At 42.0% G+C, this 25,658-nt stretch overlaps 1 protein-coding gene across 5 annotated transcripts in view; it reads left to right on the top strand.

The window, feature by feature from the left end:
- The window catches only part of tjap1 (tight junction associated protein 1 (peripheral)), a 63,946-nt gene that overhangs the window by 12,221 nt on the left and 26,067 nt on the right, over nucleotides 1-25,658 (top strand). For 4 of the 5 annotated variants that reach the window (XM_088609695.1, XM_088609689.1, XM_088609690.1 and 1 more), the window contains 4 exons: nucleotides 10,863-10,985; nucleotides 13,873-13,928; nucleotides 17,778-17,950; nucleotides 20,232-20,260. In XM_088609695.1, the coding sequence (XP_088465821.1) occupies nucleotides 17,816-17,950; nucleotides 20,232-20,260 (164 nt within the window). In that variant the 5' untranslated portion in view covers nucleotides 10,863-10,985; nucleotides 13,873-13,928; nucleotides 17,778-17,815. Of the gene's footprint in view, nucleotides 1-10,278; nucleotides 10,428-10,862; nucleotides 10,986-13,872; nucleotides 13,929-17,777; nucleotides 17,951-20,231; nucleotides 20,261-25,658 lie in introns of those variants that run through there. The other variant, XM_088609691.1, reaches the window with a different exon arrangement.

Below are 25,658 nucleotides of genomic sequence, written 5' to 3'. Positions count from 1 at the left end.
TGTTAACAATCCAGTGCTTTCAGCATAAGCATCTAGCTATGACCCTAACACTTTTTAATTCTGTTTTGAAAAGTATAAAGGTATGTGTTGGGGTCTGCAAACATTTGATCTGTTTATTTCAGAGAGAAATGTGTGATGTGTTGGTATGAGTGCAGTGTTTTAATGCTAACCTTAGCCTGGAATCAGCTTACACAAAGTGCCAAATTGGCATACAGCACACTCTGAAACTAAGAAGCTTATTAAAAATAATGAGCACATGGAAAAGGACTGCAAAAAAATCTTATTTAGTAATGTAGCTCACCCTTATGAATGCGGTAGAATTAATGCTTTTACTCAAGAATGACAGCATTGGGCTGAAAGTAATGACATATCTGTGATCGGGATGAAGTCCTTAGACCACAGGTCTGGTCCAGCAGAAGACACCTGAAGTCATTCCCTGCAGCTGCTTTAGTGCCTATGAGTTGAGTTAGATATTATTCATTTTAATTAATCTTTGGGATTTAAGTTGTTTTGTTCTAATTACGATGCGATACTTTACCCTTCAGATCCCAGTATACTGACAATTTCATTATAGTATTTTTTTAAGAAGCTACATTTTTTTGTGGTAATTACACATCCCCCCACTTAACTTTTTAGTGCATCTTATTTACTGCCTAGCTGTCCTGCACACGGGCAGCGTGTCCGGAGTCTTCCTCTGCAGACAGTCAGTAAGGCTGGCTTTGACCCGCGCAGGAGCGGATAGAGAAGACAGGAATGTAGAAGGTGAGTTGGGCAGCATTCAGTGAGCGCCAGGAAGGAGGCTGTTAATTATTTAGTTTACCAGTTACCATTGGGGGCACTGATACTTATATTTCTCTCTCAAAGCTGATTTAATTGCGTTCGTCTTAGCTAGCGGCTTGTCTGCTCCCTTCCTGACATTGCTCACTGGAGTAATCCCAAATTCTGGTAAGCTGTTTGGAAAAAATAATTTTCTTGACCTCTTTTTCTTTGTTATTATTCCCTGTGCTGTTGTTCGTTTTATAAAAGCTGCGTGTGTGGCTGAGAGCCAGGAGCTTTCTTTCTGAGCAACAGGTGCAGTGCGATCAGTCATCATTTGCAGTTTTTAATATGTTAATCTGCCCATCTTTCCGCACTCAGAAATATGTTGTCCTCTTTGCCTTGCTGTATTTTTAGCCTGACATTTAAAAATAAAAGATATTGGAGCCTGTGTGTACTAGCCATTCACCAGGTGAATGTTTTATGAACTGTACAGTATTGTATTGCTGTGTATGAGTTAATCATGGAAAATTCTATCTGTAATGTGTGCATTAATACTTGATATGCCCAGTAGTTTTTGAAAGAAAACAGTTTTTTTGTCTGTATGAAATAGGAAGTTAAGTGCACCTGGTTTGTGTGTAATGATGGTATATAATAAACAGGAAATGGCTGATACTTTAAATACAGGTCTTCTATGCAGAAGCTGTTGTAACTATGCTTATTGTTCCAGTTTATACCTGAGGAAGATTAGCAACTATGAAATATTTACATTGATGTATTAAAAGATCATCAATGACTAGGTTCTGATGTTACATGCCCTGGGGTTTTTAAAATGATCATTTTTGGACACTAAACACTTTGGTTTTGAAGTTGCAGAATCCGTGGTCGTAATCGGGAAAAGCAAAAATGGGATTGTGTTGATTCAGGATATTGTAAAGCGCTTAGCTTTAATTTTATATCACATCAAATAATAGAGTCCACAAGTATGACCGAGTTAGAATGACATCTGTACAGTAAGTACAGGTTTAAAGCACTGCACATTCACTGCATGTTATAGAAGTGCGTGGAGTTGAATATATAAGTCATGCATCCGGCAGTGCTGCTGTTTGCCACTATAGTTGAATACGTCCCTCATATATATATCTAGTGTATGAGATGCAGTAGTGAGCTGGGAGCTGAGGGTCTGGCATCTATTCAAGCAGATCTGGAAGCTGAATCACAGTGTTGTGAGAAAATGGCGAGCTTCGAGGGGCTTATTTTCTTGTGCTTCTTATGTTTAATTTTAAAGTCAACTTTTGCCTCCCATTTATTAACTAATAATCCCTGTCTAAGTACCTAGTTCGGTTCAGACTTATGATTACAACAAAGGTTACAAATTGTAAGATCTCATTTAACCCACAAAGCTTGTTTGCTTTTCAGTGGCTAATTGATCGGAGGGTCTCCTCTGTTCCCGTCTTAAAAAAAGCCCGAGTGTCAGCTTCAGCAATGTGACTGGGTAGCTTGATCCATGCTTCAACAGCACTGTGTGAAGAAATGTCTCCCCTGTATGATTTTACATACTCCACCCCATAGCTTCCATTTGTGTCCTCTAGTACGAGTTTAGATTGTGGCTCTAGAATGTATCTGGTTGCTCTTGTTTGAACTAATTCTTAAACGCCAGTCCGTTTTTTGTGGTGACAAAACTGTACACAAAACATTTTCTGTATTTGTTATGCTTTTTACAATGATCACGTCCCTCTAAACTCTACGGTTTTAACTGTTGCCCTGGCATTATTTCCCTTTTTATTTGTTTATTGTTGGTGTAAATGATGTGTCCATGTAAAAAATTGTAGCTTGGCAGTTACTTTATGCTCAGTGTTTCCCATTACATATTTATAGTTTTTCTGCTTGTATCTATGCCTAATACTCTGCACTCGTGTGCAATATGTTACTTGTCAGGTATTTGCCCAGTCTTGAATTGTGGGTAAAGCTATTTGAAAGTCCAATTAAATCGGTATAAACTTTGGTGGTGGTGTTGATCTCATTAATGTGTCGTCATGTGTTGTTCTGCTGAAGTTTTGCGGTTTTGCCGATACATTTTTATTTGGGTTGCTCTTATGTTCTTAAGGCTAAAACCTCTAATCCCGAAATGTACATACAGCTTGTGGGGAATAGTAAGCTGGCCCTTTGTGGGTCTCGGCATGCTTTTACATTTAAAGGGAATGGTATACAGGTGACTCCAAAATTCGTCTTGCTATTGCAAAAGGGATCTTTCCAAAATCATTGCAATTTTTTTACTCCATACCTCCATTCCTCCATACAGGACGTCTCCAGCTCCTTCAGCCTGCATCACTTGTGCTTGTGAACGGCTTCCTTCAGACCAGGCCTGGTCAATTCGATGGCTAGTGCTGAACATTGACCTTGTACCCCCAAACCATTTTGCAGCGCGCTTGGCGGTGTGCTCTTGGACAATCATTCACGACCGGCCGAAGGAGAGGAATTGGTTACTGTACGTACCCTGATATACTTCAGAATTCGTTTGTTTCTGATTTTTGACAGGAAGACGCAGGATCGGAGAATGTAAAACAATCTCAAAGCGTAGCAGATCCATTTCTACCTGTTGCAGAAGAGATGATATCCCTTTTTAACATGAGCTCCAACTTGGTATGCTGAATCATACCGCTGCTGAGAGTCCAAAATCTCCACTTGCGTTTCATCCGCTCTCATCGTGTGGCCTCACTTGACTTTGCGAGTCAGTTAGTTGCTCTTTAGCAATGTCTTTTCTTGTTATGTTGCCATGGAGCTCTCCCACAGCCTCCAGATCCATGAGGTCCACCTCGAACGGTAGTCTAGGAGATGTATCCTGTATCCTGATGATCTTAGAGGTTTCTGAAGATTCCTTGTTATTGCCCTTGGCTGTGAGTCATCCTCCTACTTATACTTTTATGCCCTCACCCTTGGGTTAAACGGTCCTCCATCCTCATCCTAGCAGAGTAGTAGTCATGGCATTATTCTTGAACTTCCTGATGATAGACATCGCACAAACCTGAGCAAGTGTTAAGGTTATTTTACAGCTGCAACAGCTTGAAACTGGTAAAGTTCAGTATTAAATTAATCATATTTCGTTTTGAATTTTAACATGACATTTTCAGCTGTTGTTGAGTATTTTTTATCACTTTAATGTAAAACATGTTGATATACTGTAGACCTGCCTTTTCTTTGCTAAGCCTTTGTAACAGTTCATCAAGGATATGAGTAAAGTTGGAGATGTAGTTACTGAGCCAGTTTAGTTCCACTAGTGGCATTATTAGGTTTGAGCCTGCAATTTTTATTTTTGTTAATTGTGTTGGAGTTTGTCCATATTTTCCTTTCTAGGCTTGCTCTGTAATGATTTTTAATGTCTTCCTGATTTTCCCAGTCTGTTGCGTTACCCTCCTTGCCAACACTTTACTGGCACTTGAGCATAAATCATACTGAAAATTAATAATCTACAACACGCCACTGTTTTTAAATACAAGGCAAAAACCTCTGATTTAGTGTCAAATTAGGATGTAGACTGTAGGAAGAACCTTGGCAGACTTTCAATTTTGTTTCTGTTTTGAATGTTTCAGTTGTCTTTTTATTTTATTCAAACAACAACTATATAGTTCTTGTTGATATAGCTCCCATTTGGTTAAGAGTGACAGAAACATTCTCCTTCAGCTGACTCATTGTTGACATTACTATGAGAATTCAGGTAATGTCTTGGTACTGTAGGTGTATTTGAAATATTTTGCTTTTAGGGGATTGCAAGTGGTCCTGTGTATCAAGCTTGTGTCTGGAAATGTTTTAAGTGCCTTTTAACATATGAATGCAGTCACCTGATGGACGAGGTCTTCTGTGCTCTTCCCTGAAGAGGGATATCCCTTTCGACAACTCGACTTTGAGCTACAGTAGGTGAACTGTCCCATCATCTGAAGAAAGGGAATTGTCCCGTTCAGAAAACCGGTTTTCTTTCCTGGGTTGTAGGAGAAAAAGAGGTGATCGGGCTAGGGTCTCACAGGGCAGAAGTATATCATCGTGTTACAGAAACGAGTAGACCGTGAGGAACTAGGGGAGGAAACGACAGCAGTCTTTTCGCCTCATGGCCTGATGTGTAGCGGCGTCGCCACCCTCCCTGCGCATACTAGGGGCCTCTCCTTGAGCTCAGCCGGCTGGCTCTCGGTCGCGTGACGCCGGAGACCCGGGTTCGCGCCCAGGTAGTGAGGGACGATCCGGCAGGGCGGAGTGGTGAGGGCACGAGCCTGCACAGGACCGCAGGGCGGTCACAGCCGGACCGCATGGTCAGCACTGGCGTGGGGGACTTCCAGGGCAAACCAGCTTGCTGCTGTAAGTGGTGTTTGTGAACCGGAAGGTGGCGCTCTTCCCTCCAGAATCGGTGTCCCAGGAACTGTCCTTCTGGCCGTCTCTATAATACTGAACTTCTCGGAAGAGTAAGGTTGTAAACGCAGGTGGTCTGGCTAAACTCCTGTGCTAGAATGGCTGCCTTGCGCCACCTAGGTGGTGCTGCTCGGTGGTGGGTGATGTGGGTCCTGTAAAAGCTGTGGCTCTTAGAAGTAAACTGTTTGGGAATCTTTTGGGATGAATTCCCTCTTGATTTAGCCGGAGAGGCAGCGACTCTCTCCTGCCCCTGATCCGCGTCGCCCATGAGCTGCTGCCCTTCCGTGGAGCAGCAGGCAAAGCCTCTTTGGGATAATACTGCAAGAGCTGCACTGTGGAATTCGGGGAATTGTCCAGAATGATTCCATTGTAGGAATAGAAAATCCTAGGGAGAGGAGTGCGTATAGATGGAGGTGTATACAGTATGTACTTTGCTGTGAAGATCTGGTATTAATTGTGGATTTATTAGTCCTGAATGTGACTGTTCTGTTTCAAGGTTTGCTTTCAGTGAAGGTATGCCAACTTCTAGTGTTGTTGCTAAAGTTGTGTTAATGTGTGTTAAGTGGCAGGGCATAAAACGGAACTTAAATGTTTTATCGTCTAGGCTGTCTGTACTGAAACGGCTGTTTACTGCCATCTGTTCATTTGGGAGGTGCGCTCTTCATAGCAGCTGGGATGAGGAAGCTACGGAAAGCAGTACAGTAATTGAAAGGAGAAGAATGATTTTCAGCAGAATTGTCCTGACTCATGATACAAGTCTGGTCTGTTTTTATTTTATTAAGTGTAAAACAGGAAAGAGAGGTTTTGTTGGTTAGGGATATCATTTTAAAACTAACTGAAAAGATGAATTCATTTTGTAAGATAAAAGACATGGGGCTGTAGCTGAAACCAACAAGATGCAGTTTTTATAGGTGACTTTTGAAAAGTGTACCACTTAGTGGAAAATATATCTATAGCTCTATGTGGTAAAGATGTCCGTTAAGACATTACTGATTGGAGCTATAACACCTCTTTTTGCAGCAGGTTTATGGTATTCAATCACCTTATAAATGCATCATCTAATGTAATGTGTTTTCTGCTCATCCAAACCCTGATCCGTTAAAGTGAATAAACATTCACCTAATCATCATCAGTAGCGATGATTCAGCAATTTCCTTGTTGTAGAGGAATCATTTGATAACTTTACAGATGGAAGTTATTGCAATCTAAAAGGTCCATGATGTCTTGGTGAATTTCTATAAAAACAGAAGGAAGTTCCTTCTGAAGGTAATGTACTCGTCTCTGACACCATGTTCCTAATTTTTCAGATCATCTTGGAGGAGTTTGGGGCAGACTTTTTAAAGACTGTATAAGGACCAAAGTGTTCTGTTGCTGTTATTTCCCAGGGCTCCTAGCAGTTCCTTCACACTCTGACCTGATCTAACTGCAGTGCAAGAAAGGGTAAAGACTAGTAGATTGTCTGTCAACAGCAGTCTCTTTGAAAGGTTCGACATAATCATATCTCTTTTCGTGAAAGCGGACTCCTTCATTGAATCAACCTAGACACAAATCGTGGAAACCTCTAGGGAATATTGTACTATAATTCTAATTGATTTCCTGAGTCCAATAAGACGCAAAGGTCGAAATGATCATTCATGATCATTTTCAAGATTTACATTTACTTTGAAAAAGTTTTATATTTTTCACTTTGCAGTTTGGCAACTCTTGCTGATTTATTTTTATGACTAAACACAATATGTGATGTTGAAGGTGTGGGACTGTTTTATGGTTTTCATCTTCAAGGCTGCTGAGGTTTGGATTCCTTTGGATCACAGCCAGTTGTTTTCTTGGTGTGGAAAGGAAACCTAGTTTGCTGACACCACATATATAATACAAATATTGCTGTGTGCAAGGATTTAATGCTGTTGCTTTGTGTGATCTGAATAAAAACATCACTAGAACTTTTTGTTCACTTTTGAACAAGAACTGCAATAGAGTGTTCTTGGGAGCGCCGGGAATGGGTTAGTGTTGTGACTATGAGGGTTTTGGACGTTCCTGCTGTTGATCACCATCTTCAAAGTATTCTAGTTAATTGGCAGTGCTCTGACTAATCACACGTTGGCTTTTTATATTTAGTCTAAATGTATCGTTATGACTTGAAATACAATAGCCCTGATTGTTAAAGAAGCCACATAATTGCCTGGCAGAACTCACATGACTTTTAAAGTCTGTTTTTCTACTCGACTGCACAAGCTTGCTTTCTTAGTTTCCGCATTGAAAGGTTTTGTCTGAAAGCCTGCATAGTGTATCTGCCCCATGCCTCAGGGACTGCCCGGAATGTGCTGCAATTGAGTTATCTTGATGAGAAAGAGATGGTTGTCTCTTCACAACAGATGGATAATAATCTCTCTTATGCTCTGTTCCGTAGATACTAAGGTGTAGCAAACGCTGTTCCCATATAGTGCGCGGTATATTAATATAAACCTGCCCTACAGGAAGACAGAACAGAAATTTAATTTTCCTCACCTCTGACTTAAACATTTCCATCAGTGCTACAACACCAAAATTACACCCGCAGACATTGAACTTTCATTAGCTCAGAGTTCAGAAACCTGCCTGACGTTTTGGGCAGCTGTTACAAATAACATAAAATTTTACCTCTGACTTACGAAAGCGAGGTTAGCGGTTTCTTTGCAAAACCCATCAAAGTTACATTTCATTGTCAGTAATGTTTAGCACTTTGCAGAGTGTGAAATCACTGTTGCCATTCGAAGTACTTGCCTATATAGAATCATTATTGCTTTCCTGCCCTAGAAGTGTATCTTGTGTAAAGACCCCGGTAAAGGAGAAAAGGTCAATTGGTTCAGGATCCTTTGTGACTGGGAAGCCCGTATGGCCAGAATCTTGCAAACTTGATCAGCAGATGCTTTGTAATGTTTGTTTTTTAAAGCCACGCAGGCAGGTGTGCTTTACTGTCCATCCTCAGGTGTTGCAGTGGGGGGCTTACTGACCCCGTATTAATGACAGCCTGAGCAAGACCAGGCTGAGGAGGGAGAACTGCTTGTGAGAGATCTAGAATATAACTAGTCAGACGCCGTCCATTGCTTCTCCTTGAGCACTTTTATTTTTGTAAATGCCGGAGGTGCTGGGTCGTGTTTCACCCGTGGCAGAGCGAGCCTGCTGGACGCGGCTGTCCAGCTGAGGAAAGGCGAGACCGGGTGTGGGCCTGTGCCACCCCTGTGTGGGGGTGGACAGAGTCCAGTCCGGAGAGGCAAGCGATCCCATCGCGTCCCGAGGGGCCCTCCGACGAGACGCTCCAGCGGGGAGCGGGCTGGGAGCCGGCGTTTCCACGCCTGTGACCCTCCTGTGGGTGCCGCAGACAAGCCCCAGGGGCCGGGGCGGCCTCGGACCCCGATCCGATGGGATGGAGACTGGAGCGAGGGGTGGCGCGATCCCGGGACGGACAGCTGGGCTGGGGGAGTAGCTCAGACGAGCGGGCAGGGGGGCCGCTCTTTAGCTGAAGATGGAGTTGCCGCCCAGGTGTTTGAAAACCCTGCTACCTGTGACCCTTGTGATTTTGTCTGTCTGGCACAGAGCACTGACCGTGCGCTGTCTGTGAACCGACTGAGGAATAATCATTGAAATCTGTGCAGCTTTACCTTAAATAACCAGATAGCCCACTCTCAGCAATCAATACTGGCTCAGTCGCAATAAGTTATGTTACACTTTGAATACTTGAACTTCTGTTTTAATTGGCAACAATCGATGTGCGTTTAGATTTGATCAGATATTAGATCGGTGGGTCTTGTGTTTTACTGTACCCTGGAGCCGCTTTGAGGCGGGATGATACCTCAGCCATGATCTTCCAGAAGAGCTCCGTTCAGTTTAATGGTCTGTAACGGTCCAGGCTCACCGGTTTCATTCTCTGAACCCTGTTTTAGAAAATGTTTTTTTTTTTTAAAATAAAATATCGCAATGGAAGCCCGGTGTCTGCGCTGCATGCGGGTCCTGCCCCTGGGTATTGACTTTCACCTGCTCTTGGGGTTACATCACGCTTTTGATTGTGTAATCGATTCATGCTCTCACTCCGCTCACATGCCTTAGTGGAACACGGCAGGGCACACGGCTGCACCATCCCGTGAGCTTTCTAAAGGTCCTGCGCTGATTGATTGACGCAATCCCTTTTACGCTCGCAGCTTGCTTCCTGCATAAGCAGCTCGGTGCGTTTCACTCGTCATTCTGCTCTCTAAGAAAAGCACTCGTGTGTTCTATGTTTTTCTAAATATTTGGAATCAGGCACACAATTTGGCTAGAATTTTGGACAGCAGATTATTTTGCTGCAGGCTTCACTGACATTTGCTCGCACCTGCTATTAGGAATGAATGCACTGTGTTCTTGGTTAACTTCAGGTTCAGTGGAATGTGCTTCTGTTCTGAAAAACGCAGCAACATGGAGAAACCCTCTACTTCCAGGACACTTTAAGATATTTTGTTACATTGTCATAACAGACCTTTTTGTCAGATTTACTGTGCCATCTTGAGGACTAAATGTTTGAAGAGTATCTGTCTGATGTGGTGAAACCTGATTATTCACGTCTGGATTTCTGGCTTTTAGTGTGCAATTCTGCAGTGGTTGTAATAACTGTTTATATATACTGCATTGTTAAAAGCTTTGGGTTGGGCTGAACAATAGCTGTTAATACTTAACAGTACTTAACAACGCTTTTCATAGCTCAGAAAATGATCCCTGTATGTGTTCTGTAGCAAATGATTCGTATATTTTACAGCTCTGGGAACTTTGGAATGGTTACCACTATGTACACAGTTACTGATTACCTTATTGGATAGTGAATAAGAATGTTCAATATTTTTCATACTTCATAAGCTGTTTTAAGTACTATGATCATGTTTAAATGACGTGTGACCTATTCCCATATTGCTGCTTCTAAAGTTTCTTTATAATAGTTTTGTCTCCTTTTATAGTCTTTATGGGTGTGTCAAACTGTGGGTATACAAACTATGGAAGGGGCTGGTGGTAATAGGTCTGAAAATGCTCATTTCTGTGGATCTTAAGGGAAATGAAAGTACGTAGTGCTGAGACTCACAACCAAATGAGAGTAAATTTCAGACCAAGCACAAAAGACAAATTAAGAGTCCAGTTGCATGAAGAGAAGAAGTGAAAACAAGTCAAGTGATATGAGTTTCTTGCAACTTAGAATGTAAAGAAAAATGATCAGGATGTTGCTATATACGTAATGTGAATGGTGTGCAACAGTGTTTCTAGTAGTTTGAAAGGTAAGTTGATAACTGGTGCCCAGAGAATGTGTTAACATCCTGCACCAAACGATCTAAACCTTGACATGACATGCTAGACCTGCAAATACAGTGACAGGTCATGTGTGGTGGATCTGGTAAAATACATTTCATTGCCACATCACACCCGATATTCGTTTCAGGGGGGATAAAGAGAGAGGTGAACAGTGTAGTCCAACTCCTCTAGCCTAATCTAACTTCGTCGGGGATCAAGTACGAAACCTGCTTCCTTCAGTTAATGAGTGGTGTTTTTATTTTTATTTACCTGTGGTCTAGCACAGGCTGCTAATGCACTAAAGGTATTCTCCTGCTACAGTGAGAAGAAAGATGCAACATTCTGATGTTTTGTCGATTAGCTTTCAGCTGACAACTGCATTGAATCTGCTTTTTTTTTCCACCAACCTGCTTCTGTTTCAGGTTATCAATAGCCTTGAGGTCATATAGCAGAAGCAGGAGAATGTAGAACACTGGATCGAGTTTCCTAAGAGAGACAAATGAAGAGAAATGCTTCAGCACCCAGCACTGTGCTTTGTTGAACAGGTGAGAACTCTTTGTTTTATGCTCTGATTAATTAACTGAAATACTTCCGCAGGGTTCCTCAATCATTTGGGGTTTAAGCAGAACTTTGCTTATTCTGAAAAAATGTGCCTTTTAGAATCTAAAGGATTGTCTATGAAGGCTTGAAACTACTCAATGGTCATAGTAATAGAGATCTTGTTTTACTAAATGCATGCATAGACAGCAGTCAAAATCAGTTAAGTGGGTCCAAGAGTTTAATGATTTACCATTTCTTCAGGCAGTACTACTGTATGTCATACTGAGTGCAGTTATGTGGTCACAATAGCAACTGCTTAAGTTCGTAATCCTATTACAGTACCATTTTAACTAGAAATATTTAGTTGTTTAGGGCTTAAAAGAAATGTAATCCAAAGAGCAGCAGTTTATCTTAAGCTTTAGAGTCAAAAACTTATATCTAGCCCAGTGATATTAAATTTTTATCCTATAGGATACTAATGAACAATATAAAATTAAATTATCAGTGGTGAATGCAAACAAGACAGGGGTACCACGTTTACGAAGGAAGATGTGTTTTTCCGTACAGGAAATAATGGAATGGTTGATAGCCGTGCAGGTGTAGCACAAAGCTCCGCATTGGAGGTACTCATTGTGTAGTAATGAAAGGATTTTAACCGTCTGAGCAGGATGCCTGCCTTTCCTGCAACAGTACTCGGTACTTTCAATGCCTTATTTTGTTAGTAAATCTGCCACGCATACAATAAACTGTTCGTTTTCTTCGTACTGCTTAGAAAAACATCCTTTCTATGAAGTACAAATTCCATTGTGTTTTTAGAGCTATGGCTTTTGAATTATTCACCAGATTATTTACAGTGTACTGCAGTGCTACTATATAGTATTTCACTTGTATGTTTTACTCTAATACATTTTACTGTATATGGGCTTATACTTGACTGAGCTTGAGCTGGTGAGAGGTTTTAGCTTTGAGTTATTCTTTATTCTTAAAGTATTTTGGCTTTGACTAGGTTTTAGTTTGAAGCTTTAATTGTAAGCGACAAAAGATGTGAAATTAGGAAGTGTTTCTACCAAGTCCACAGGATGACCTGAGTGAATTGTGCTCTGCACTTGTTAGTGAGGGAGAAAGCAATTGAGGAACATAAACTGTTTTTATACAAGGCTCTGTTCAAAGAGGAAAGTCAGCTGACTGTCATGCGTCAGTGGAGGCCACGTTATGTCTTTATTTTTATCTCGACTGGGATGATTATATTTAGAAATTGAGGCACTGGAGTTGCCATTACCAAAACATACCAAAGGTTCAATACCATAACTCCACACATCGTTACTCTGTTTCCTCTGTGGAGTGCTTTAACTCATGTTGCTCCTTTTCAGAAATTGTTTTAAAAAAGTTATTTTTTGACTGCCATAGTGATAGAGTATGTTGGCAAAAATGCTGTGCAGTGAAAATTAGTAGCTGTCAGAATGCAACGTTTTTTTGTAGCGGCCTTCAGAAATCGTTAAAAAAAGAATTGCAGTTTTACCCTGAAATTAAAGCGTGATCACTAAAAGGGCAAGGTATCGGAGAATTTCTGGTCACTATTTGTGTGTTAAAATATTTTGAAATGTGCAGCGGTAATATTTGTAACTTGTTGGTTGTGTTTCTTGGCCGTGGAATTTTATTAACTGGGCAGCCTTAAAATATGTAATATCTTATTGTTCTGCTGTTCTCCTGCCATGTGAATTTACTGAATTCAACCTGGAGAGCATTGTGAGGTGGGGAGCGCTGGCTGTCCTTGCTTTTAAACAAGAAAACCCCATAGATGAAGTCTCCAGGGAAACAATAAATAAGAGTGCTGTTATCATTCATTACAATTATGGAGGTGAAAAGTCTTTAATAATATCAAAAAGAAAAATGAGTGTTGCTGCGTAATTATTTATAATATGTGGGAGTGTTTGAATTGTGCTTAGCTTTTTATTATAAGACTTGTCTTTCTCGATTTAATGTGTTTCTGTGGAATGAGATCAGGGCGCTCTATGTATCTTGTGTCTTTGGAGTCTTGACATAATTTTTTTCTGGCTGTGTTGACAGTGTATTTTATGGCTTGCAGAGAGACTTGAATAACTTAGAAAAGGCTTGCGGTAGCTCAGATTCCACACTCACATTAGTGCATCATTACCGTTCTAACCATAATTTTTAATGAAATATTATAATAAGGCTGGCACAGAGGTGCAGTGGTTAGCATTGCTCTGGAGTCCTGGGTTCGATTCCTGGGGAGCTATCTGAGTAGAGTTTGTATGTCACACTGTGTTGGTGTGGCCAGTTTCCTCCCACACTCCAAACAAGTATGTGAATTGGTTTCTGCGAAACTGGCCCTGGTGTGAGTGTGTGTTTTTGTGTTAGTGTGGTGGACTGCGATGGTGTACTCTGCCTTCATCTGTTGCTTGTCTGGGTAGGTTCTGGCTCCCCTTTGACCCTGTATTGGATGAAGTGGTTAGAAAATGGATGGATGTTATAAAGGTTTATTTTCTGCGCCAACTTTGCCCTTTGTGAGTTTGTCACCTAATAAGTCTAATCGCTGATATTTTGGGGTACTTCGTTAAGCGGCTTTTTAATGAGATCTTTACTGGTTGTGTGAGCTGCCCGGCTAGCTGTGGCATTCTCTGTCCTTCAAGGTGCCGTGCAGGTTTCCTGGCTCTGTCGCAGTAGCACGTCTGCAGAGCCACGTTTTTCCAAGTCTCGAACAACAGGCACTTACAAAACTGGGCGGGAGGACCATTTGAAAGAAGTAATTGGCAATTTCGAGTGGTTTTAAAAGTGTTCTGGCCAGATAATGACAGGCAATTGAAATGTGCTGTAAATGTGGTAAGATTTTATTTATGGGGATCATTTATTTACGTTTGCGTTGCGTTTCAGAAAACGCGGCTGGAGTCCTGTGGATGAAGACATCGCTGGGTCGCATTCAGTTTTAGGTAAGTGGTGTTTTCAGAGCCCATATCTCACCATCTTATTTTTGTGCTGTGTAGAAAAATAAAGAAAAGCAATAAAACCAAGAAATATTGGTTTTGTTAGAACCAATGAAAGGCAACAGGTGACAATAGATATCCTGTTAAAAACTAGTACATGCTCTGGGTTTTCTTTTAAAAATAGCCTAAGTGGTACTTGGGAAGAGCAGCTCTATCAAACTCTCCGATTCTGACTAATGACACATAAATGCAGATAACTTTAGCAGAGATGTACTGTATGCACACTGGAAAAGTACTTGGCATCATATTGATGAAAGGAAGCCTGCAATCACGTCCTCTGTGGTGTCTTTTTTTTTTAGCACTGGATAGTTTTTCTTGTTGTAGACTTATTTTGGTTTCAAGAAAAAAAAATCAGCCGTGTTAGTCATCATTTTTGGATTGTATGATGTTTGATCAAATCTCAAAATCTCACGGAACTTTTCTGCTCTTCCGTGTGCTGAGAAAAGAGATACATCTCGTTAACGGATTGGGCCTGCTTCATCAGAGCCGAAAACAACAGCTTTTGAAAGCAATGCAACTTGACAGAGGTCAATAATTATAAAGTAATTGTGGGCATTGGTTCTGTGTAGGGATGGGTGCAGTCATGTGCTAAAGATTTTAGAGCAGCTTGAAATGTTTTCACAGATATGCACTGGGTTGAGATCATCAGGTCTAAGGGAACTATAAAGGATCTGCTTGACTTTTTCACATTTGCCTTGGGGGCATATTTTCCTCCCCATTCAGAATGCCTTAGGCTTTTGCACTAGAACAAATATTCCAGCATGAGCAGGCGAAAAGATGGATTCTGGCAATCCATGCACGTTGAATGCTGCTGATTGTGATCTGGAACGCACCCTTCGAAAATCTGAGGTAAATTTGATCATGTGGGAATATTTGAGAGTGTAGATGAAGGATCCATTCTGGTATGTAAGGAGAAAATGAAGGCATCGGAGTTCAGAATAGGAACACTATATAAACAGAAGCAGTTTGCAAGTAAGCAGCAAAATCAATTTTAATGTTTTATGCTCACATTCTTGAACAATACCAGTTGGTGACTATACTGGAATTGTGTTCTGCACTGGATGTGATTAATCATGCTCTTGAATGTTGGCATGACCAAGCGTACGCGCTCAGGCTCTTCTCTAGGGAGAGAGCTTTTTCATACAAGAGTGATCGTGTACCCTGCACAAACATGCAGTTCTGGAACGCAAACTTAGATGCATCTTGTGTCACTGACCAAAATCACCCTGTGTTTTTTCTTTAGATGTTAGCCATGTACAATTTCTTGCGTTAGGAATTTGTCTTTTCGCACACACAGCTTGCTCTCCATGAGACACACAGACAGGGAGAGAAACTTGGGGTCAGAGCGCAGGGTCAGCCATTTATACGGCGCCCCTGGAGCAGTTGGGGTGAAGGGCCTTGCTCAGGGGCCCAACAGAGTAGGATTCCTCTGCCGGCCGCGGGATTTGAACCGGCAACCTTCCAGCCACAGGCGCAGATCCTGAGCCACAGTGCCACCGCAGCACCCATCCTACAATTGCTAGGATGTCGAGTTAGGCTTGGTGAGGTGGTTAGTGTTGAGCTACAGGCTCTGGGAACTGCGTTAAGGCACGTGTTGGCAGTCACGTAAACATAAGGGCAGGGGTTGGAGTCATGGGTTGAAAGTCCAAGGTGGGTGGATGAGGATAGCCTTATGAGCAGCGAGTGCATTTTTCTCATCCCCTGCGCTATTAGTCATGTGGAAAGACTTGAGCACAGCAGGGGTGCAGCGACCCTGTCCCAAAACTGCTGGTGAAGTATACAGCTGGTGCAGCCTTAAAAAAAACTGACGGGACTCTTTCTAGCTTAATGGACTTAATGGACAGCACGTCCTGGGTCAAGGACCCTGGCCACAGACATGGCTGAAAGGTAGTTTGCTGTGTCTAACTAGCTTAAACATATCTGCCATTGCAAAATGGGTGCATTATCTTTGACACTGTTGAGGCATCACAGGAAATGTGTAGTCTGCAGATTTTTAATAGCCCTGCTTCCTCTGATTGATTTGTCTTTGTCTGCTGTGCTTTCTTTTAATTGAAGCCGTGTGTCAAAGAGTCCAGGGATGTCAGTTCTCCTGTGAGTGAAACAGATTTGGTGGCAGTACAGCAATATTAATTCTCAACTGGAATAGTATTTTTGCATTCCCAAGAGGTAATTCAAAAAATAATTTTTAAAGATTTTCTGTGAATGTCAGTGACTTTAACATTTCAACAGTCTATCAAGTATTGTTTTGAACTAATCATTAAAACTTAATCCAGTTCTGCTCTCTATGGTGTATTTCTCAGTACTGCAGTTGTTGATGCACTTTAGATTGATACTACAGCCCTTTACTGAGTAAACATCTTTAACATGGGTTTTAGAAATTATCCATGTGACTTTCATATGTTCTTTTTTTCATATATGACTGTTTCCAAGTGTGTATTAGCCTTCCTAATATTCCTCTTCTAGTATGAATTTTGTTTACACAAAATATACCATTAGATTACTAATAGAACAAGTTTAATCAGAAGGTAATTTAAGAACTGTTGTCTTTAAAATAGGCCCTTATTTTGGCACAGAAGAGGGTATTATACTGACACAAACAATAAGTTAAAAAATAGTTTTAATAGTCTTTCTACTAGGGATTTTCTCCAGCCAACAGTAGTGACACAATAGTATTTTCTAGAGCCACCAATAATAGCCAGGAGTGTCTCTCACTGCTTTAAAAATAACTGTGCTGTGTGTGGTCCTATGTTTCATGCCATCACCTACATAGCAAGCTGTTATGGGATAAATCCATCTATGCTTTGATTTGGCTTTGTAAATCCAGTCATGCATGCTTTTAGATCAGTCCCTTTGACACCAGTGTGTCCGCTGACCGAAAGACATGGTGGAACACCAATCCTGCTGTGGCCAAAGCTCTGGTTTCCCAAATCAGCTATCTGTTGCTTTAGTTACGAGTACATGATTTCACTCTTGACAGTACTCGAACCTCTTTCTTTATATTACAATTTCACTCTTCCTCTGGCTTAGTGCAACACTCAGTACCAGTGACTCAGCAACAGACAAAAGCAAGCATTATGTTTCCCTTTTAGCCTGTACTTACTATTATATAGATCTGAAAAGAGTGAGGGTTTTTTCTTAGCTTTTTAAATGAAGCTGTATATTGTCCAGGGCGTAGCATTAAGTCTGAAACAAGGTCCGAGTCTGACAAATTGCCTGATCTGGGGGAGAATTGACACCACACTGATTTAACTTGTTTTCACTTTCTAAAGTGTGCTCTCGGGCTGCCTGTGTATCAGCAGTGGGGCTGACTCAATCGATGAGCCTCTTGCTGCCAGTCAAAGTCGGCTGTAGGTTAAGAGTTTCTCTATTGGAAACACACTTCTGTTTGTAATCAATCACTAGCTTAAAGGCACACTTGCCCCCCCCCCCTCTCTCTCGCACATGTCGTCTTTCTCTCCGCGTCCAACCCACACCCTTCCCTCTGCACGCACATGCATCATGTGTAAGCAAGCGTAGGCAGGGCAGATTCACATACTCCTTTACTTCAGAACACATGAATTGGCAAAGGTTTGATGGATATTGGAAAGAGCAGCTCTCCACTTCAGCTCTCATATAGTATGCTACTGGCAGTTGCTTTTACAAGCGCTGCTGATGCTGCTCTCATCAGAGCCTATTGATTCAAACAACTTTTTCGCTGCGGTCGCTGAGCAGAGGGACACAACTGAGACAGCTTCCCTTAAAAGGCAGCAGGGGCTGGGGATGGGAGCGCAGTTTCTGATGCACCTCTCCCGGCAGGTTGCCGAGCGGCACTAACAGAAGACAGCAGCCCCAGGATGACGAGCGCCGTTCCCGCGCGGAAGCCGTACCGCAAGGCGCCGCCCCAGCACCGGGAGAACAGGCACGACCTGCCGGTGTTCAGGGAAGATCTGGGGCCGCCAGTGACCCTGCCGCAGCCAGAGCCCTGCCAGGTAACTCGCCTTCGCAATGTCGCCCCCGTGTTTCAGCGCACGAGATTCGGGGACCCCGAGCCTAAACTCACGGATAGCTCAGATCTTCCCAATGCCTGCTCGTCTTCTTGGTCCCTTGGCTCCGAGAGCGAGAGGGACGTCTCTAGCCTCTCCAGCCTGGATCTCACCAGCCTTCCCCCTCCCAGGATTTTTAGCCAGAGCCAGATCTCCGCGATCGAGGCCCAGGGGATGAGCCGCTTCCTGAGCCGAAGCGAGGACACGCTTGTGGTTTCAGAGGATGAAGCCTCTGCCTCCGAGGCATTAGGGAGGGTTCCAGGGTGCCCATCCAAAACGAGAAGCCTGGAGCGCTCCCTGGTTTTCAAGGAAAAGGCTGAAATCTTGGTCCCAAGAAAGCAACATTCTGGATATATGGCCCAGCTGCCCACAAAAGGGATTTTAAAACAGTCAAACCCCTCGGGGGTTCAGGCAGAAATCCTTCACAAGTCCAAATCGGCAGAAATGATTGGCCAGAATAGGAGCCAGGGCCCGAAGCCTCAAAATCTGTCATCGGACAAGGAGCAGAAGTGGCAAGAGCAGGTGAAATCCGTTGCAGGACCAGCTAAGCCTACAGCCGATTCGACACCTTCTTCAACCCCAAACTGGAAGATGCAGTTACTAGAGGAGAAGGTGAAGTTTTCCCAGTTCCTGGATGAGATCACCTATCAGGTTCTGAGTCCTGCAAATCTTCAGTGGATCGGTGTTCAGCACCCTGAGGTTGTGAAGCAGCGAGGAAACCCGCAGCACTCTGCCACAACAGCCTGTGAATCTACACCGTTGTCTCTGCCGTCTGAGTTTAAGGAGAAAACCGAGAAGCCCGAGAGCAGCACTTGTGCAGCCGCAGCTGGGGAAGATGGGAAATGGCCACCAGGCAAGGACAGTATGGAGAAGACCAGGAGAGAGAAGGACCGCAGCATCAAGACTGGGCGTGGACCTGCAGGTCTGCACAGAGACCATCAAGGTCTTGGCCAGGAGGCTGAGCAGCTCAGGATGGACATCAGACAAGGTGCCAGGCCCAAGACAGAGGGGCCAGATGGCAGCAGAGCTAGTGGGGCAGGTCTCTCGAGCAGCAGCAAGGGCGACTGGGAAGACAAATTCGGAGGGATTATTCACCAGCAGCAGTTCTACAGCAGGACAGCAGATGCGGATTCTGTGGATAAATCAGGTCACCCTGAATGTGTTCAATCCACTCCGCTCTTGGATGTGAAACAAGTAACAAGATCCCAAGCCACCTCTTTTTGTAGTGTTTCACAGAACAAGGTATGTGATCAGGAGATTTATGTAGGAGTCCTCATTGCTTTCTCATTCATTTGGTGAAATGGTTGGATCCTGTAGACTTCTTCGAGCTAGCTTGATTACATTAAATGTGATCATAACTCTTTCAGAACATTAATTGTAAAAAGCTAAACATGTACATCTTCTCACTACAAGTGTAGAAATGTGTTTTGAATACAAAAGGTTTCAATGTCAATGCGTCATGGCTAGTTTAGTTCATTAACCTCAAACTCTTGACCAAGGTATGATTTGAGAGTAAGTAAGGTTATATTATTATGAGAGCAGAGAAATACTTGACATGGTATCATTAGTAGTATGTCATAGTAAAATGATCATTGTCCTTTCTCTAATAAAAGCAGTTTTTTGTATTTTTACTTTTCCTGTTATTTGAAAGGGGAAGTAACATTTTTAAATTCTGTTTTCTTGTCAATGAGCCTAGAAGTATTTGCAGGCAAATAAAATGGGAACACCAAGTAAAATACCTCAATTTAGTTGCTAATTTTACAAGGAGGTTGTCACTAATCTACACACCATGTAATATTTTATTACACATGCTACTCAATGATATTTTGTGAATGTTGATGTTCATTCTTTTTTCTTTTTTGTTTGTAAAACATCTTGTAAAACAGTTTGTTTTTCTGTATTCCCTTGCTCCAGTGAGCTTGGAAAAGATAAGCATGCTTGTTTTTAACTTAGTTGGAAAATGCCCAGTGACATCTGTTTTTCTTTTCTCAAAGTTTGATGCTCACATTTCAATAAAAAATAAACACATATGAAAAGTCATTGTTGTCTTGTAGCCTGAATTAATCTGTATTTTTAATTATTTTTCCAATATAGAGAATGGTATTTTTCTGTTTAGTGAAGCATTGATGCACATAACCACTAAATTATTTTTGAATTCTTTAATGCATAACACATTTGCTTTTCACATGAACATCTAATATAACTTTATGTTCTTTTTTTTTAACAGGAAAGCTTGTCGGATGCAGACAAGATTAAGTAAGTTAATCTGTTTCCTTTGTTAATCGATTTGTTAGAATTTAAGAGTGAGAAACATCTAAATCCAAATCTGGAGAAAGTATTTGTGATTCAATATGCTTTAGCAGTTAAATGCCACAATTCAACGACACATTATGCCACTTGAATCTAAGCTTTTTCTGGTCTACCTTTGTATTTGCATGTTTAGAAATTGTTTTGCATGATGATGCCCAAGTTCACCAAAAGCCTTTATTTTCCTTCATATAACAGCATTAACTGCAGTGTGATTGTTGAAGTGGCGACAGGTGTTGATTGTTACTTTTTACTACCAGTACAGACTATGAACCTGGGTTTGAGCAGGTTTTACAAGTACATTCTCTCCAGTGCAGCTGGGGCTGAGCCAGTTCACAGAGCTCAGCGTGGAGTGCATTCCTAGTGGTAGGTACTGCAGTTTAGACTCTCCCAGTGAGGGTGGTCTTTTGAACAGAGAGGGCGTTGTTGCTGGTAAATTATGAAGGGTTCTCAATGAAAGTTTAACAAAATCACTACCAATATTTTATGTAGCTTTTCAAGCTGTTCAGCACCTAGGCTAGGGGTCCCTCACAGAAATCCTAATACTTCCTCACTCTAGTGTTTTCAGGTTCCCTTAAGAGAAGTACTGTGCAAAAACTAAATCCGATAGCTTTGACAGCAGCCCTGGTGGCTAATTCATATGTGATCATCTGTGGATCATGATTGTGAAAATAGACATGGCCTGTCACACTTTTCCATCACCCCCGAGTGCAATTTGTCCCTTCATGTGGTGATACTAAGGATTCACCCTTACTGGAAGCTTTATTTTATTGCTTGCGTTGTGTGAATGATTGGCCTAGATGTTCTGTGTGGGATGAAAGGCATAAATAATTCAGAGCCTTTCACAGTCCCTTGACTGGAGAAACCATACCCGTCAGGCTTCATTCTCAAGCAGGACAGACCTGGCTTTTTTTTACACCTGGTCAGAAGTGTAATAGGAGAGTGCAGCATTAAAAATGCACAAGCTTTCCTATGACATGTCGCTAAACAGTAGTACGTTGTTTTATAAGTGGCCATATCAAGGATGTGTTCTCATTCAAATTTGTATTTTATCAATTGTGAGCTGCTCTCCGTCTGAGAAGTCTAATCCATACAATTCAGATGACCAAATCATCTGTAAAACAATCAAAATGTATTCTTAAGGATCTGTGGTTAAGGAATGAAGCCAGAAATGTGCATGGAAGTGCCACACTGGAGCTGCGGCGTTAGTATCTTGACAAATATGCCAAAGAATTACTTACTGAAATAATCGTGTAGCCTGATCTTGCCAGAGCTCAGGAGCTAAGCTGGGCCTGGTCAGTACTAGGATGGGAGGGAGACCAGGAGCACCGGGTGGTGCTCGTCCCTGCGGACCAGAAGTCTCAAACAAGTGCAGTATGACAATATGGTGTCTGGGACTCTGTGATGTAAGAGGTGCTGTAAAACCAAGCGTCCTGACTAATTGTTCATTAAACATCAAATGGCACAGAGAAGAGATGTTAACTCTGATGTCCTGTCTAAACCCCAGGTTGTTTGAGTTGCAACAGGCTGTTTTTATTTCTTAGCAATAGAAATTTGACCCTACTGGAGCCCAAGCCCTTTTGAGGCATTTTGAGGTGAAGATCAGATTCCCTTTCTCTATGGGTGTGCACAAACGTAGGGACGAAACTGCATTTGAGTTCAGATAGCATTGCTTTTTTTTACAGGTTTATCCCTCTGAGGAGTTTGAGGAGTTCTGTAATTAAATGAATGTAAATTGTGATTCTTAATCGATACTTATTAAAAAGACTTCATTCGAGCACTGCAGGATTGTGAGTCAATTCAGGTGAAAATTTTGTCCTTGACTAAGAATTACAAATAATCTCTGAACGTTTTTGTGTGTGGAAAAGGCTTATCCGCCATGGGCAAGTCATGAGATTTTCTTATCTTTTTCCCCACCGGAGGGGATCGATACAAATTCTTGCTGCTGTTCTTCATATTCAAGGGCTGAACCGCCCCCAATCAACATCGTCACAGTCCCCCGGGCTTGCTCCATGATCGAGTCACCAAGCATTGAATTACGCAACCATATTTAACAATAAAAAGCAGAACAATTGTTGTTTATTATCCCTTAAGCTTGTGTACATGGGCCTGGTGAGATTAACTGAGTTTCCTGCAGACCCGTGCTGTGGCAGCCAGGCTGTAGGGTGACTTTAAAATTCCCCCCTCTCAGATAGCTCTTGCTCACCAGGGTAGATTGCTTTTAAGTCGAAGGATTTTAAACCGTGAGGATTTTCTTATTTAAAGGCTACAGGCGGTTTAGCTGTGCTGAAGTGAAAATGGACGGAGTTGAGGCACCAAGACTAGGACTGCTGCAGAGGGTCAGGGAAGGTGATGTGGCAGTAACTGCTGAGGCATTAAAAGCTTAGTGTGGCTAACATTCATCTTGGGGGAGGGGGCCTGTTGTAAAGCTTAATGTTAAATTGGCAGGAAGAGGCTTTTTTTAAGAACACTTCTTAGCACCGGTAATGGAACAGCTTGCTTGTTAGTCCTTTTTTTTCCTGCCAGGATAGAAGGAACATGTGGGACCTGTAATGAAGCTCTGTCTTTGCAGCAGTAGTCGGTATGAAAGTTTTTTCAAAAAGTTATTTTCTGCGATCCATCACATTAAGTGAACCTGTATTCAGTTTCTCGTGAGTTATTTATGAATGAAGTAGCTTTACAGGCCTCTTGCACAGTATATACATGTCAGGCTTGCAAGTAAATCATCAGACTGTGCCCACTACATTCTCCGCATTTGTAATAGGCTGGGGGTGATCTCTGATGATGATGACTACAAAGTAAGTCATTCAGAAACCCTAATTTCTATGACAAGCATAGCACCTTTCCTCTTAAAGCAAAATTGGCTTTTCATAAGCACCTCATGTTCTTTGATAAAGTCCCAGCTGTCAGCAGTATTACTTTCTTCAAAATATCAGATTTTGGTTTTGCATGGAGCACATGTTTACTAACGGGAGTATTGTATGAACTGTTCCCATTTCTAAATGATTGTGTCTTCACAGTTTCTTTTTCATTGCTGTTTTACTGCAAAAACTGTGGCCTTGCAGTGTGGTACTTAAAATGTGGTGCTATAGTTAATGAACGTGTACTGTTCTCTCTCTCGTCAACTTTCAGTCATGAGTGTTTCGTGTGTCCTGCCATGGCATCCTGTACAGCTGAGTTGAAGTCTTGAATCTCTGCAGTAACCAGTAGTGCAGGACTGCTACTCCTGGGAGTGGTGTGAGAACAAAATGCTTAACTAGTATATTTATAGAATAGAGTATTGCATTTTTAACAGCCAGAAAATAGAATTTGTCATTCTCCTGCTAGGCTCGGCACACCATTAATCTTTTATGCTTCCATACATTCTGTTTGCGACCTCTCTCAAATGAATGAATGAACATGAGTGATCCCTGTGTGGGAACATCAGGTTCTCATGTGGATTAAAAGCTTTGCTTTCCCAGGCTCTTGTGAATGTATATTAATCACCATTGTGATGGAGGACCTCAGAACTAATTGATTTCTGTGTGATGAGCTGGTTTGCTGAGCTATAGTCATCGTGGTGACAGAGGAATTAAGTTAGGACTCCCATTGCACAGGGCTTTGACCTGTTTCAGTGTCTGCAAGCTCGAGGCAGTTGTATAGATTGGAACAGTGGAACAGTTGAACCCTGAATCTGTCCTGGCACATTTACTTAAATGTTATTTACTTGCTTGTGGTGTTGGCCAGTCATTAGGGGGGTCTTATTCCCATTCCTGAGACAGTAGTTCATGCCAAAAAGGTTAGCTTGCTGTTTTAAGTTAAACACCACAGGCAAATGGCATGTAAACAAAAATCCCAAAGGCATTGCAGCCTTCATTGGCTCGAGTTGGGCAGCACTGAGAACAGAACCAGCAATGTTATGGCCACACAGTTACTGGAAAAGAGAACCATTCGGAATTATTTTTGTCAGCAGCTGCCTTATTAATTTCTTTCACTGTGGAATTGTTTGACGTTTGTCTCCGTCATCAGCTTGTTTTTTTAAAACCTAGGCAAAAGGCACTAAGGACATTGGTACAGGTTGGGCATGTGTCATCTCCTGTGTGAGGCAACAGCGATCAGCCCCTCCTGCATCCACTCCTGTCCCACAGCTCCTTGGCTGCATAAGCCACTAAAGAGCAAGGTCTGATGCAGCCAAAGGACCCCCATTCCTTTAAATGGATGCGCAAATATGTTCAGGGTTGTTTAGGTGATTTTGTTAGTTGGCCTCGTTAATGAGGAGGTTGTGGTGACTGGAGGTTACAATCATGGGGAGATGGGTGCTTAAGAGTCACAAGGATGACATTTTGCTGATTCTGCCATTTCTAGTCCTGTCCCTCACATTAGACATTTTATATCCTTGGTAGACTGAATAAAATATTAAACTGGAAAAAATGACCCTTCTCCATTCTTATTCATTTGCAGCTCAAAGGTTTTGCTGAAACGGGTGTGAAGATCTCCCCTAACTTTAGATTCACAATGAGAATAAAATCTTATTTGACGTGTCTCCTTTAAAGGCTATTAAACTTGATGGGATTTCGGTAAAAAAAAATGACTGTACTTCAGTTATTTAGTTTCCCTGAGCCACTTCTTTCCCACAGAATATCAGCAATAAATCTGTTCTGTCATGATGCTTTGTGTTTAGTGCTTGGGGAATTGTCAAGGGTCTAGCTCACAACTTTACAGTTGTCTGAACTCCAAACTTCTGGAAGACTGGCTTTATCCAAGTTTAACTAAAAACATTTAAGATATGGTTGGGTTGAAGTATATCAGCTTTTTAAAACTTGTACATATGATTCCAGATGGTCTGCTTCTAATATTAGGGCAGTCACTTCGTCAATAGGCCCAATCATTGCAAACTCAATGGAAATTGAGGGAATACATTTCACTGTGCCCAGACATTCTTAAAGCCATGTCCCACTCCAAAACACAAAAGCTTGTCTGCTTGATGGCTGATCAACAGTTTTCAGATAAGATAGGGGTATACTGTATACTCTCTGACTTTGTCTGAAATTGGGTCTCCCGGCTACAGGAACAAGCCTTGGTTGACAGTATCAAAAAATAAACATAAAATCAAGAAGCTGAGGATAATAAATGAAGCCATCAAAGCAGTGCTTTAAGAAGGGCTGTTTCGGCGCCGTCTCTAAGCCCTGGCTGGAAAGGTCTGAAGAGCTCATTAGAGCTCTGCAAGGTTACATTGCAATCGAGCCGCTGCCACCCATTCCAGGATTTCAGTGAGAAAATGCAAATGGGGAACAGGATAATAGTGAAGTATTTGGAGAATCCTGACCACACTTGACACAGAAGTGATAACAGCAGACTTGAAGCTTAT

The sequence above is a fragment of the Lepisosteus platostomus genome, chromosome 17 (assembly GCF_059453375.1).
Source record: "Lepisosteus platostomus isolate fLepPlt1 chromosome 17, fLepPlt1.hap1, whole genome shotgun sequence".
Classification (NCBI taxonomy): domain Eukaryota; kingdom Metazoa; phylum Chordata; class Actinopteri; order Semionotiformes; family Lepisosteidae; genus Lepisosteus; species Lepisosteus platostomus.
Note: the sequence above shows the minus strand (reverse complement) of the source record. Positions and strands in the feature narration are given on the sequence as shown.